At 42.8% G+C, this 15,698-nt stretch overlaps 1 protein-coding gene across 3 annotated transcripts in view; it reads right to left on the bottom strand.

Annotated features, from left to right (window-relative positions):
* PTPRE (protein tyrosine phosphatase receptor type E) overlaps nucleotides 1-15,698 on the bottom strand; it is an 895,414-nt gene that overhangs the window by 281,399 nt on the left and 598,317 nt on the right. For 2 of the 3 annotated variants that reach the window (XM_085606227.1, XM_085606229.1), the window contains 2 exons: nucleotides 3,374-3,476; nucleotides 3,018-3,091 (listed from right to left, as the gene is read on the bottom strand). In XM_085606227.1, coding sequence (XP_085462353.1) covers nucleotides 3,018-3,091; nucleotides 3,374-3,476 — 177 coding nt within the window. Of the gene's footprint in view, nucleotides 1-3,017; nucleotides 3,092-3,180; nucleotides 3,316-3,373; nucleotides 3,477-15,698 lie in introns of those variants that run through there. The other variant, XM_085606228.1, reaches the window with a different exon arrangement.

The following is a 15,698-nucleotide window of genomic DNA, read 5'->3' on the forward strand; positions in this document are numbered from 1 at the left end:
GCCAACACAGAAAAGCAAACTGCAAAGTGGCATTTCCTCCTGGCAGTACAACAGCTCTTCCTGGAAGAATGTCCTCAGTCCAAAATGTTCTGAGTATATGGTGTCAGTGGTCCAGTACTTTTCCCTTTTTCAGCTATATTAGTAGGGAGACTTAAAAGAAAGGTCTTTATAGTGCACAAGGCCCTGCCCTTTCTGACCCTTGCTCCAGACACACCACAGGGGGGTATGCAGCTCCTTGTGAGGGAACAGGCACAGCCCTATTAAGGTGCAAGAGTCAACTTCTCCCACCACTCTAGCTCAGGAAGACCCATCAGCCTGGTGATGGGACATTAGAATATGCAGGCACACCTCCCTCTGTGTGTGACTGTCTAGAGTAAATTCACGTCATCCAACCCAGACGTTTATTCTAGGGACAAGCAGAGGTACAGAGTGATTAAAGTAAGAAGATGCCAACTTTCTAATAGTGACATTTTCAGATCTGCACTTTAAAAACCAACTTCACTAAAAGATCTGTTTTTAATTTGTCAGTCCAGAGACACCAACTTCTAATTTTCAATCTGTTCCCAATTGGAAGATACACTTGTAAGGTGTTATAAGGCATCTCTAATGCTAACCTATGGGAGAGATAGGCCTTACTGTAGTTAAAAAAACGGATTTAGCAGTTTTTCACTAGCAGGACATGTAAAACTTAAAAGTACATGTCATATCTTTTAAATACATTGCCCAAGGGGCTACCTAGGGCCTACCTCAGGGGTGCCTTACATGTAATAAAAGAGAATGTTTGGGCCTAGCAAGTAGGTGAACTTGCCAGGTCCACATGGCAGTCGTAAACTGCGCACACAGGCTCTGCAATGGCTGGCCCGAGACAGGTTTGAAGGGCTACTCATGTGGGGAGCACAATCAGTGCTGCAGGCCCACTAGTAGCATTTGATTTACAGGTCACATGTAGTGCACTGTACTAGGGACGTATTAGTAAATCAAATATGCCAATCATAGAGAAAGAAATACCATTACATTTTAGACACAGAGCACATGCACTTTAGCACTGGTCAACAGTGGTAAAGTGCCCAGAGTCCTAACACCAGCAAAAATAAAGTTCAGCACACAATCAAAAACAGGAGGTCAGAAGCAAAAAGACTGGGGAAACCACGCCAAAAGATGGCAGGTCTAACACTGGACATAAGAAACCCACTATTACCAAAAGCAAAGAGACAACACTCATTCAAAACAGTTGAACAAACTAGAGTAAGGCAGAGTGTCTGACACTTAATTTAGCCATAGAAAACTATTAACAATGTGTTTCATGCGGTCTTGTGTGTGATTTTGTAGTTGAAGACATTTAACATTTAAACACATATTTATGTTGTTGTGTTACAATAGTGATGCCCATGACCTCACAAAACCAAGCATTATCAAAGTAAATACGTTTCCTTTAATGAGCAAAAGCCTGCCTACAGCATTTGTCGAAGTCATTTAAAGCCAAAACTACTGGCTTTGCCAACGCTTGTTTGCCACTGTACGTGGAGCGCTCCAGTAGGCAAAATGTTCATTTTCACTAAATTACTAAGAGCTTACTACAACAATAAAAAAAACAATATGGCTTGTTTTCTGTATATGATACATGCATGATTTAAAGAATTTAGGGGCTGATTTAGATTGTGATTTAAGGTATTTACTCCACCAGGGCGATGGACTAAACTACTTCATCACCCTGACAGAAAAACCTTACTCCGATTTACAAATGTCCGCAGCCCCAGATCTTACATGGGCAGGAACCATATATATATATATATATATATATATATATAGTAATGACTCGCTTACCGCAGTAGGTTTCTCTGGGTCAATAAAATGCTTTTACTTTCACTTACCGCCACATGGAGGGCTGTGGAGGTAACATGTTCCCATTTCATCCCCCCACTTTAAATAATGGCAGGTAGACAAATGGCCAAACCTCTGACGGCCCATACGCCATCACGTCGTCCAAGGAGTATGTCAGCGGTGGAGATGGAGCAGTCTCCGTCGTCGACATACTTAAGTTGCGACCAACTCTACATGAAGTGGGTGATCTTCAGAAGAAAGGGTAAAATCAGTATACGTGAGACACAGTGTCAGTGTGTTATTCCTACTGGATTTATACGCACAGGGAGAACTAAACAATAAAAAAAAATCTCTCACGTGCGCGCGGGGGAAACCCCAACAATGTCAATCATTTCTGTCATCCGAGCACGATATGATGAACGAGGCAGTGCTATCGTGGGCGTCAAATATTGTATTTCACGTGAGCCTCTGCTGCACAGAAATGAAAGCGCGCAACGGAAACCACATTGACATTCCAACACCTGCGTCGAACGCTTTGCAGCTCTGAAACTGCAGCTGCGAGCTGTACACGTACCCTGCGAGCGCGATTAATAAACCACATTATGAACACACTGTAGGCGATCAAATGCGCTTTGCAGTGTGTTTTTGCAAGGACACTGATAGACTGGGTAAATATACGGTTAACGTTCTTTGATAGAAAACATGACTCTTCGCTAGAAAGCGCAGATATTAGCATGAAAAAGAGCCAGCGCTACGAACTTCTAGAGAGGGAGCGCGCTAACCTCTTGGGTACCACTGGGAGGAGAGCTGTATGAGATCCTTTCAATGTCAACAACAGCTTAAGACACCCTTTCATTCCCTGAGGGCAGCACCTGAGACTGGCTACAAATACCGCCGTTTGAGGCGGCAAGTGGGTCACGCTTAAAATAAACAAACACTACCAATATTTGACCGTTTTATACTATATCCTCTGAGATTGAATGTTCTCGTTTTCATCCCATCACCCGAACAGTCGCTGATTAACGTTCTGGTAATGCGCTAACGATCACAGCACAGTGAAAGCAGACTTTCATAAAAATACGAGATGCATAAAAAAATACAAGATGCATACTGGCGATGCAATTGAATTCTACTTGAGCCTTCTACTAAATCACACATCAACTTTAAAATTCAATGTTAATAAAAATGTGTTTTACCTTGTTCTTCTAAAATCCCATTTGGCATCTTTTTGTCACCAGAGGTAACAACAGCCTTCCGTTGTTTTCTGAACCTAAACGAAAGCCAGGCACGTCGGTTTAATACACTGCATTAAACAACTGAAGCATCGCGGCGCTATTTTGCAAAATAACATTCACAGACCAGGTGAGCCCCGTGAAGCTCTTTCTTCTCATCCTGAAAGCTGGCAAGCGCTGTAACACTACTCCTCCGGCAGCCGCCTGCTAGCTGCCTCGCCTCACGCCGAAATACAGAATAAAAACACACTCGCACTTCCTGGTTGATCAGGCGCAGCAGGCCTGGACTAGCGACACCACGTGACACGCGCGACTCTTACCTGAAGAAATAGGCGGCCAGCAGCACGAGCACTATCACCACCAAGACGGGCACGAGCACCGACGTGAGCAGCGAGCCGGTTTCAAGGTGTGAAAATGTAGAGTCTGCAAATGAAGCACAGAGAGAAGGCAGGATGATAAGTAAAGCGGCTTACCACAGGACGAGCAGTGTCCATGACATCCGGCCAAAGCGTGCACGAGCTTTCTGTTCACATTACTAAACCAAGAACAGCGTCGTGAATGGGCACCCCTAACCCCTGGTAGGACAGTAAAATACAACCACAATTTAGGATTCAATGTGTCTCCCAAACCACTGTGCCATGGTGTCTCTGCACCTGCTGCACAAATTGATTTCTGCAGCCCAGTATTGAAGATCCTTTCTCTTTGAACAAATAAAGGTACTTTTTTTAATACACTAAGGGAGTTCTGAGTAGGGAGGAAAGACAACGTTACAACTCTGGCACTCTTTAGGCATACAGGGTACGGATGTCCACCAGGCACCACACTGTACTTGCAATTTATATTTTTGATAAAGAGCCAGTTTTCACAGATGTCAGTACCCTTGGCTTGCTGTTTGGTTTCTTGGGCTCTGCCTTTACTATCCCTTGACTCATCGGATCACACAGTGACCCTGGAGCTCAGATTATCTTCTGCCATTTCCACATAATCCCACCTCTTGCTGTTTATATTAGCAAATAAGAGGCTGCAGAGGGACTGAGGACAGCACATGGTGACAACAGTGTGGTGTCACTGGGGTCAGTGGTACATGGTGTGACTTGTACTGCGTCGGGCTCTGTGACTCGGAATCCATGAGTAATGGATGGACAAAATCGCATAAAAATCTACAGAAACACATCAACGAAATATGAAGACACGATCTAGGGGCACTGGGTGTTTTAATATGATTTTAATTAAAAAACAATGACGTTTGGTGATATGAGAAGTAGAGATGTGCATTTATAGACAAAGTGACTTGTCCAATAAGGATCTCGCTTGCTTTTTAGTTATGGAAATCACACCATCGATATTCTGGTAGAGAATTGTCTTCTCGATTTTTAAGTACCCTGCTGGTGTGGCAGGGCTTTTACTTCGCGAAGCAGCTCCTGTCTTCATGGTGGGAAATGCTTTGGCACCACATGTGCACGCGGAAGGTCTGCCACTCCATGGAACTTCAATCACTAACATGCAACCGGAACTGCACCTCCAAAGCACATCCAGTGCCCTGAATAACAACGTTCCTGTGGTGTGGGCAGGTTTCCACCTGCATGTCAGAGGCATTTTGAGGCTCTTCTGAGCAAAACCTCCATGGTTTACACAGTGGTATTGCACAGAAGGAACACCACCACAAATGGTTGTTGGTTGTGGAAAGCCACCTTAAATAGGGCAAGTGGCCCAACATCATTTCTGCCAGTATCTCATCAATCACAGCAGCCTTCCCCACCTACCACCTCATTTACAATGAAGAGGAGAAACGTAATGGAGGGCAGAATGGACATCTGCTGCTTTTTGGAAGAAGTCAAGGTACCCCGATATTTAAATGTGGGCCATACATAATCTTCCCTCTGAAAATGTGTGCTGTGTAAATGGACTACCTAGGATCAGCATAAAAGTAAGATAAAGCTGTCAGCACTTTTCATCGTTAAAAGGGCTGATTGTTGGATGGGGCTATGTATGAGTCTTTAAAGGCCGAGAAACCTAGTAAAGATTCACATAAGTAAATCCATGCTGGAAAATCCACACAAGACAAGGTTCAAGGTGTAAATCATAAAGATTTGTTTAAAACGTAAGAATCAATACAGAAGGCAAAAGATAATGGCTAGTCAAGAAATTCAAAAGGCTAAAATGTAAATAAATGTATAGCAATAATGGCAGTAGAAGTTGAGCCTTAATCTAGTTAATAGCCAGAACTGAATATGGCCGAGCAGACGGCAAATAATAAGTCAGAGCATTCTGTCATAAGGACTGCTCAATCTAGCAAGAGAGCAGGAACACCAAAAACATTCTAAGTGCAGATCAATAAGAGGCTTGACATGGAGTCTGCCTCTAAGGGGGAACATCTCTGCTTTTATCCCAAATGGAGCGTTTCAATACATTTTTAGACTGGCAATTTGTAGTCACTGTGGTGTGATGAAAGGGATACATTATTTTATACAATGTTACAACAGAAAACACAAAACATGGTTTAATGGATTTTGCTTTACATCTATTTAATAGTCCTGTATTATGCCCTACAACAGAAAACAAAAGCACATTCAAAATACAATCAGCATCTCTGTTTGGGCAAAGGACATGGCCTGAAATTGAAACTTTTTTTCTTCAGGAACATTACACACACAAAAAGAAACTCTTCAGAAGATACAGTCCAAGCAGGACCGCAAAGTGAACTGAATTTACACAATTAATTTGATAGTCTTTGGTGCACAGGCAGGGAAAGATAAAATAAGACAGTGCTTGACACTGCAACTCACATGCATTTAAAGTGCAATTGGAAATATGACCAGGCCCACTCATGTTAACTCTAAAATGTTGTTATATTATACACACATTGCATTTGTCTCTTTCTAATGTTAATTAAAGTACATACTTATTATTTTTTAATTTCACACTCACAAAGCCAAACAAAAACACATTTCTTTCACAAAACAGGCTCCGGAGCAATAAATATTGAGAGCACAAACGATCAAACACACTGAATAAATTACACATGACCACTATTTTCCTATCTTGTGTTTCAGCACTGAGGCACTCCAAGATGAACAGCAAGATTCTTTTTGCAGAGGAGATTCGATTAAAATATGGAAATTATCTTTAGCACACTCGTTCAGACTGTAAGAAAGAATTAACTTAATGATAGGGTTGGGAGATGATGAAGGGTTATCCACCCACAGGCGATGAGCATATGTGGAAGTAAAATGACTCGCCTGCTGCGTGGGCAGCTTTTACCTCGAGTTGTATTGTTTTTGTTATTCTATTATCCATGCAACAAAAGGGTTTATACAAATCTAATGAAAAGATGTTAACATTAATCTTCTTTACCTATTTTCTGGATCAGTGCAAATGAGCTCTGCTGCAGAAGATCATACCCAGTATCTAAGTGGTGTTCTGACTGATCACATCTGACTCAAGAACCATAATGGAGAGATTAATATAGGGAACATTATGACTTTATTTTATTATTTATTTTAAGTGTTTTGTAGAGTGTGAACATGACCCAAAGGTATCGGAGCTCTGTACGTTGAAAAGACCAGAAACCTGTTAACATTATGCATAGTAAATCCTTCACATACAAAATAAAGAGCACCTGACAAAGAAATGAGAGCTGGATTGACCAGCTGGTAACACGTCAGCTGCAGTGCTTAATTTGAGACGGTGCTTTCCGTTGCTCAGCACCGGCACTTAATTGGTTTCCGGTGTTCGGCACCAGCACCTAATTGTCAACACCATACTTGGAACAGTACACCACATGGTGGCGCTGCTCATCGAATTTAGACATAAGCATAACAACGGTAGTTTAGGAATACAATATACATTAAAATTGCTAATACCTGCCTCCCCAGCCATTCCTTTAGCTTTGGGGACCTGGAATAATCTGAACTGGCGCATCTACATGCAAGAGAGATGGTTAGTAGTTGTTTTGGCAGCGATGACAAGGGCGATGGGTGGTGCAAGCTGCAGTGGCCTCCTGGTCAGAGCCCTGGCACTTAATATTTGACAAATTAAGCACTGGTCAGCTGTATTCCGTGGCGTAGAGCCTGCTACTCAGAAATCTATGTCCGCGTGTGTGATGGTCCACCAACAGGCTAGCTCATAAGTATTAAGTTAGGAATCTAGTTAGAAGAATTTTCTTGACCATGCAGACAATTTAACATGTAAATTATTAATGCATCTTTACACATTCTGATTTAAGTTTTGGGTAGTTCAGTAAGATACTGACATCCTGTTACATGCAGTAATATAAATATTCACAAATCATTATATATTAGGAGTGTTTTGTCTGCTTTAAGAAGAGCAGCACTCAGAAGCTGTAGAAAGAAACTTTGTTAATTAATTCAAATTAAAGGTATCATTTTACAGAAATGCAGCGTTCAGAATTCCTTTCCACTGGAATTCCCCATAGGTTTTCCTAATTCTGTCTGTAGATAACTACCTACATTTCCCCAAGATGAAGCACAGTGTTACTAGGATTCTACAGTATTCTTCCTCAGAAGTGCAAGTGTTCAATAGACTCTATGATAAGGCACGAGATATAGGCACATCTGGCAAGAAGCCTAGTAAAATTTCTTGAAAATTGAAAAAGTCGAAACTTATCCTCATGAATACCACTAAATATATTGCACTCCTAAACAGACATACCTTCTCATTTTTGCAACCCCTCAATTATTTAACATTGATCTTGATTTGAACCCTTTCTACCCATATTCCTCATAAGCTAAGGATTTAGGTAAGAAAAAGGAAAGGTGTGGAATTAACTATTCTGTAGAGGGCTATCGTGTCTGCTTTAGAGGAGGCATTAACTTAGAAGAGTAAGTAAGAAGCCTTCATCACCCCCACACTGAAGGACTGAATACATAGTGCCCCTTTCATGTGTAGGCTGTGAGAGGCTGCTTGTGATTAGCACATCTGTGGTACAGTGGTCTAACTTCACCACCTTCAGTATAGAATTGGTCCTGCCTGAGAAGATCTATGGAGGCATCATCCCTTGCACATTAGAGAGGGCCCTTGTTGAGAAAAGCATTGCAGGGTCACTCCTTGCTGTACAGAGATGGCCGTGCCTGAGAGGATTTTGCAGTATAGGGGATTTTGACTATAGGGAGCAGTGCAGGGGTTATCTCTTGCAATGTAGAGATGGTCCTGCCTGAAAGAAGCAGGGCAGGGGCCATTCTCTTTGCCTGAGGGGAGCTGTGCAGCAGAAGGCTTGTCTACATGGAACAGTGCAAGAGCCGCTCTGCAAAAGGGAGGGAGTCCTTCCTCTGGGAGAAGTGGAGGGCTCATGCCTTCCTATGTAGATAGCCTTGTCTTTGGAGAGCAGCACAAGGACTATCTCTTGCTATACACAGAGGGCCCTGCATGAGGGGAGGGACAAAGGAATTACTCTTTGCTGAGTACTTTTTCTGCCTGAAAGATGTAGTGACTTTGTTTTCCCTTGGAGTATACAGAGGTTTTGCCTGTAAGGAACAGTACAGGTGTAATTTGCTACAGTTCTGGTTTGACTGACAGAACTTGAAGTGTATGGACAGCAGCAGTACTGAGCCACAATCTGTAAATAAAATTAAAGTGACTGTAGGGGCATAGCTGTCAATGGTGTAGCAGGTGTACTAAGATGTCCTGGGTCCACACCCTAGTAAGCTTGGGAATAGTCTGGAACAAAATGAGTGCTGTTCCTGCTCACACTTCTGAGCACACTGGAGAAGTTAGATAACATTTCTGTATGCTGCTTCTATCTGATTTCCCTATCCCAAATGAAAACACACATGGCCTCTCTCCGAACCATCAGCACCCACATGGAGGCCCAGATAAAGCTGTTGAATGTAGTCATTCCTTCATTCATTCTTTATTCGATCAGTATAAAAAGATCATAAAAGCACAGAATAAATACAAAGTAACAATTTCATGTCCATAAAATACTTCATGTCCTTTGTATATGAACAAAAAATAAGAGGATAATAATATAATATAGGTACCCGTTTAACCACAACCTTATGTGAGCCACTCTCTAAGATGCAGTAGTGGATAACTTTTGCTTGGCCCTTAGATACAAGCCATCCCCCTCTTCCTTTTTCTCATACAGGCCCAAAGAAAAGAAGCTAGTGAAAAACATGTTAAAAAGTCGAGTAATGATTTTAAAAAGAAGAGTGCAACTCGACACTGCCTAATGTTCTTCTGCTTTAAAGGGGCTTAAGAAAGTGATACCTCTCTTTCTTGTAGAGCCTACAAAATAAAACCAGATGCCGTTCAGTTTGTCGTGAGAGGGAGTCACATGGACATAAGCTGAGCTCCGCATGGTTATACTTTTTCTCAGGGTATCCTAACATTAAATGAATCGCGTTCATACGGAACCTCAACAGTATAAATCTGTGCTGAGGAATGGTGACATCTGCTAGATAGTAAAACCCTCTCTCTGACAATGACGGGTTCAGGCGGTAGGTGACGACTGCAGCTTTTCCTTTGTAGTGCTCCTTCCTCTTATAGTCCAGTCCGCCTTTGCAATAAAGATACGGGAGACCTTTTTCATTGAGACCCTTCTGCCAGTTAAGGGTTCTTTAAATAGACCATGGAGGCCATGCTCCTTCAAGACTGATTCCACATAGCCGAGCCACTGCGAATTTCTGCTTTTTTCCATGCTCAGACAATACCTTGGTATAAGTTGTGTGAGTGGCACTGTTTCCCTGCGCCAAATTGAGTGCCACAAAAGGATTGGGGCCAATTGGATTGCATCTTGTATATACGGGAGGCCCAATTCCTGATGTAAGGTATAGTTTGATGAAGAGGAGGGAAGGCCTACCAGGGACTTAAAATAATTATTTTCAGTAGTTTGGAGGATATTTGTTGTTACCCGGCCCCACACTCCCGCCCCATAGGTTGCCGCCGCCTTAACCTTGGCTTGATAAATGTTTGAACAACAATGTACGCTGCCATGGAGGACCCACTGACCCCCTCCAGTCTGCACTCATTCCCCCCATCATTCCCCCTATTGATCCCACATCAATACCCCACTTCAGCACCCAGGTTTAAGTCCGGATACAAATCAGTTACCTAACCAACACCAGAGAGGGACTGAGCACACAGCCACACATTAGAACAGTAAGCTCTAAGTACTCATGGTAACAAAGAGTGGACAAAGCCCCTTCACCAAGGCTCTGATGACCAAGCAGAACTCAGAACACTCAAGTCTCACATAGAATATCATCGCCTATGCACAACGCAGGGACTATACTGACCCATTAACACAACTGTGAGAGACTGCAACTATACATGTACATCGGACGAGCCTACAACACCTTTGTATACCTATGAATATACATCAAGATTGAAACCATTGCCGATGTTTAACTGTATCGAATATGTTTAAAAAAAAAAAAAGGACAAAGGCTGGTGGAGTAAGTGATATATGGTCAAGATTACCTAGGCACATGCAGTCAAAATTCAAGCTGTGCAAGGCTATGATGGTAACAATTCCTCTATTGAAAGCACTTGGTGGCAAACAACTCAAAAGTATTCAGCTGACAGTCAAAAGGCCATCTAAGATTGATAATGCAATGATTTGTTACTTACACAAAAGCAACCTGGTACAGACAATGTTCCTGAACAATCTAATTATTGCATTACGTCCCATAACACTAGAGCTGTACACAATACTACTAAGCCTTCTAAATTTAAGGGTTACTATATGTCTTACAAAAAGAAATGATAGATGAAGAGTTCTAAATTACTTTAGATATACAGATATATGTTTTTAAATTATTTTTTATTAAACTACAAAAAAGTCGACATTCATAATCACAATCTATGGGAAAATCACACAGTCCATAGTTATGTTCATTTACATCACAATTTCTTATATAATGGATGAATGATTGGGTGATAATCGTTATGGCACAATGGGATCTTCTAAAGCGGGGACAGTTGGAGGGGCACATATATTACCAAGATTTTCGTTCCACTTGCTCCACATAGCATTCCATTTTTTGGGGCATCCTCTTGCAACATACACAGTTTTTTCCCTTAGCATGCACCAATCCATATCAGCTTTCCACGCCTCCACTTTGGGCGGAGTCCCCGCCCCCCACAGCCTAGCCAGGTTACTCTTGGCTACCATCAGGCCCAGTGTAACCCATAGCTGGTCTTTCCTGTTTAAATCTGTAGGTTCCCAGACATTCAAAAGACATCTTTTCACCTCCATACCTATCGCAAGGCCGAGGACATCTCTAAAAAAGTTGTGTACCCCTTTCCAAAATCTCTGGATGTACACGCATTCCCACAAGATATGCATAAGCGTGCCAGCCTGACCACACTGCCTTCTGCACATGCCCTCTTCCACCCTGCCCATGCTGACATACTTTAGATATTTTTATTTAATATCTTTTTTCATACAAATGATTTAGCTTTGTTAATTCAAAAAGGGGAAGGCATTGTCCCATAAGACATTGCAGTACTGTATGGAGTTTAAGCTACCTTTAAGAACTTGTGAGCAAGCAAACTCCTGCTTTGTGGAGCGGGCTCACTTGTCAAAAGTAAATGTATTCTGGTTGCAATGTTTCTTTTTAAGTTACTGCTTCCTGGCCCCCACTTCTGTCCTACATCGGATGCTCAGTCTTCCTTGGGTCTCTGATACATGAGGACAGGCTGTGTATTGGCTCCTTTTCTATTGCCTTGTACTTCATGAAATAAACACTGTACTTATCTTCGCTTAGCTCCCAAAGTCTCTATGTAACACAAGAGGTAAATCAGGTTGGTAAGTGTCATTTTTTTCCATTCAAAACAGAAATCCATGCGAGTTATTTATAGCACCTGATATGTATTGGTACCACGAGGATCGTTATTTGCTGGATTCATTTCATAAGGACAAATATGAGTTTTATCAAGATAATGGGGAATAACAGTCAGATTTTAGAACTTACCGCATTAAAAACCACATAACTCGGCATTTTTCAGACCTTTTATCCAGGTAAATATCACCATGTTAGAACTGATGATATTAACTGCAGAAAAGTACAAGTGGTCGGTATTCTCCAACCCACTTTGCGACACCCATGCAAGCAGATTTGTGGTGGAGCTACAGTTTAACACAACATTCGCAACTGAGGCCTTTGCATTCTTTGTGTTTGAGGTTTGACATCTACGAGGCTGAGCTACACTACCCGTGAGCCTAGGTAACAGTGACTTGGAGTCACTTGCAAGCAAATTTGGTTCCAACTCAATAGGTATCATTTGTTGTCTTGAACTGGTATTGAACCAAAAACATTGTGGAGACTCTCAGAAATGATCTGTCTACATTTCTTCACTTCACAGTAACAGACTGCTTGGGCTCAGCTCAACCCCACATATTTTTCAAGGAATGCATAAAAGCTCTCTTAATGCAGTGGAGCTTTAATGGCTATCTGAAAGCCAAAATGCCGTTCCACAGTTGTGTGTATTAGAATGACTGTTAGGCCATGACGTAAGGTCAGTCAGTGATTTTTTTTTTTTTTTAACTTTGTTTTTATTGTTTTAGTTAACAAATAACATCTTTACATCCATATATCAAATCACGAATAATTCCCAAATCCGTCAAGCTCCCCAACAGCCTAGCTAGTAGTGCCTTCCCACCCCTGCTCCCCCCCTCCCCTTCCAGTGTGCTCCGCTCCATATACCGTGTTGCAGTCCGCCCAATTCTTATGGGTATCAGAAAGGTGCCTTCTCTATCGTACGGCCTCCCTCCCCAATTTGCCTGACGCTTCCCTGTCTAGTGCTCTTTCTGGTCTCGCGCTCCCCCCACTGCTCCCTGTGATCCGCCATCCAAAAGAGCTGGGTCATCCTGCAAGTCTCTGGCAGGCCTCCGCAGCGCCTCTACCAACGCCTCCCAGGCCCTTGCTCCTTCCAGCATTACCTCATTCTGCGACCTATGCGCCAGCCTCAGTTTAGTTGCACTTTCGCTCACCGCCCACTTAAGAAATTGGTGTTTCCATCTCCGGACTCTAGGTCCCTGACTGTGTTTCCAATGGCTGGTTATTTCCCGTTTAGCTAATAAGGTCAGTCAGTGATGTCTGTCCTTTTGTATGGCTGTCCTAAATATATCTGGACCACATTCCAATGGCAGATGTGCGCTACGGACATACCAATAAAAAGATACAACAACATTAAAACAAATACTAAAAATGGCAGGATAAACAATCTATTACTAACACGCAGTGGGCATCAGGGGTGGCGTGCAAAGTAAAACGAGAAGGCTCCCAGCCTGACTTTAGCTTAAGCTTCAAGCTCCAAGCTTCCTCTTGATCATGGGGTGATGCCTCAGGAAGCCGGGGTCCCTTTTGATTTAAAGGAATTACATACTTTGACATCATCACTACATGACTGTAAGCATGAAGAATGCACATGTGAAAAATACCAAACATCACACTAGAAATTGTTTTTATTGTTTCCTTATGTTATTTTTATTATTTGGGGACTGAAAACACTTTAATTCAACCCCCTGTACAGGATCATCACACTCCTTAGGGCACCTAGGCATTAAACATGTAATTTGGAAGTGGGACATGGTGCCCATGCAGCTGCTGTGTTCTCTGTAGATGATGTAACAGCGATAACAGCTTGCACTGATAACAATTCCGCAGTCATTTGTCCACAGTGTTGCTCAACACAGGTAAATATGGATATAAGTTACATTCTGACCCCAGCCCTTCTTTGTATTGTTGTTTGCCTGCTACCAAAGCCAGCCAGGAGGTGCTGGCGGGTTTGGGAGGAGCCGCAAAAGCTTCCCGCTTCCCGTTTCTAATTTAGGCTCTTTCTCTTTCGGGTGTGGGTGTTTAGTTTGAACCATTTCACAATGTCTGCAGAAGGCATTCTTAGGATATGTGGTCAACGTCCTCGGAAGGGGAAGAGAACAAGCATTTGCAATGCAATAGGCCTCGCATTTACGAGAGTTTGAGCTATTGGCATTCTAAATGCCTTTTAGTTATGTGTTGTTTTTCAAACAGATTAATAAAAGGCATTGCCATTTACAGTGTCAATAGCTTAAACCCTTGCAAATGTGAGCCCTATTGCATTGCAAATGCGTGCTATAAATTTTTTTTAAAAGCATTAGCTATTTGAGAAAATAGTGCTCAGAGACTCTAATTAAAGGCTACTGAGCAACATCACAACGTAATAGGGGGTGTCGCCATGGGAGGTTACGAAATTAGACAAGGCGATACTAAGGAGGGACTACTAAGCCTATTGACAAAGAACAGCCACAGTTTACAATGGACAATGACGCAAGCCAATGAAAAATGTGGTTGAAGAGTGGCCGGAGCTTCAAGTCCCTACCTCAAAACAGCATGCCTCGCAGAGCAGCGTATGCGATGCCCAGGCTCGACCTAAAAAGGAGGGGATGTCTGCCATACTGACTGGATCTGAGCATGCGCACCCCTGCGCTCGAGCCCCTTCTTATGTGGTGGTCTTGCAGGGTCGCTGACCCCCCTTCGTCTCAGTGAATAAAGGTCTGCAACCCCTTATGCATCAAGCATCTAGCACGTGCCCCATGGCACTGTTTCCCAAGTTGATTCTTCTGTAATGGGAGACTGTACATAGGCAAAGGGGACCCGCTTCTGTGGCTCCTGGTCAAATACCAAGCTGTACATCTCCAGTGCAGAGGGCACCGTGCACCACTTGTGCAGCACCACTTGTGAAGTGCCACATCTTCTGTCGTCCTATCTGTGCAGTCCTGAATATCGTTTAGCACTTTCTAAGTTAAATAAATATAATCAGAATGCATGTACACCACCTCAGTGTATGCTGCAGCAAAGTGCATACCTGCATGTAGACAAAAGGGGTGGAACACAATGCCCTCCGCTTGCCCAGTTCTCTTTAGTGCATCATGAAATAAGGAGGGTAGGAACTCTGGTGAAGTTTGCACAACAGTTAGAGAGTCCTCCCTCTGCTCCTTTTCTCTTCGTTTGCAACTCACGGTCCCTCCATTAGCACCAAACCACCCATGTTTAGCTCTGCTCAGTGGTGGGTGGAAACCTCAGCCTTTTAAGCCTAATATCTCTGCAGTACTATTGCACACACATTGATCTCCTACTGACACACACCAGTAGCAGACATGAGGTCATCAACGACAAGCGCCTGGCTGACTCACCACGGGTGCGATGATGTTACCTGCTTTTAATGCACACCATATGTTTAGTCTTTTCATTAAATGGAGTGTCGGTAAGTGCGCATGTGTCCTTTATCGTGTATGTCTTTCTTTTGGCGCTTGCCGCCATCCGCTGTGCACTGCAGTGTTTACAACTGGCCCAGAAGCACCCGGGCCCAAATAAACATTTTACTCCTTTCAACTTCCGCTGAGATATTTGAAATGCTCCGCTAAATCTCTGTAGATACTTTGGAATTTGTGGCCGAGTCTAGGGCAGAGGCACTGAGGCATGTTTTTCTGTCGGTAAGCACATATAATTACATGACACAAACACATCATTACAAGGACGTCGAATACAGGTTAGTGACTGGTTACTACGAAAAGTGTCATATAAGGAAGACTGTCTGAATCACGTGTTCAACTGAATTTCATTAACACCACAAACTGGCTGTACACTGCCAGTGTGGGTCTTTGTGCTGTGTGTAACTCTCTGCCAATGCCACCATTCTCGT

This window comes from Triturus cristatus, chromosome 1_2 (assembly GCF_964204655.1).
Source record: "Triturus cristatus chromosome 1_2, aTriCri1.1, whole genome shotgun sequence".
In the NCBI taxonomy this organism is placed as follows: domain Eukaryota; kingdom Metazoa; phylum Chordata; class Amphibia; order Caudata; family Salamandridae; genus Triturus; species Triturus cristatus.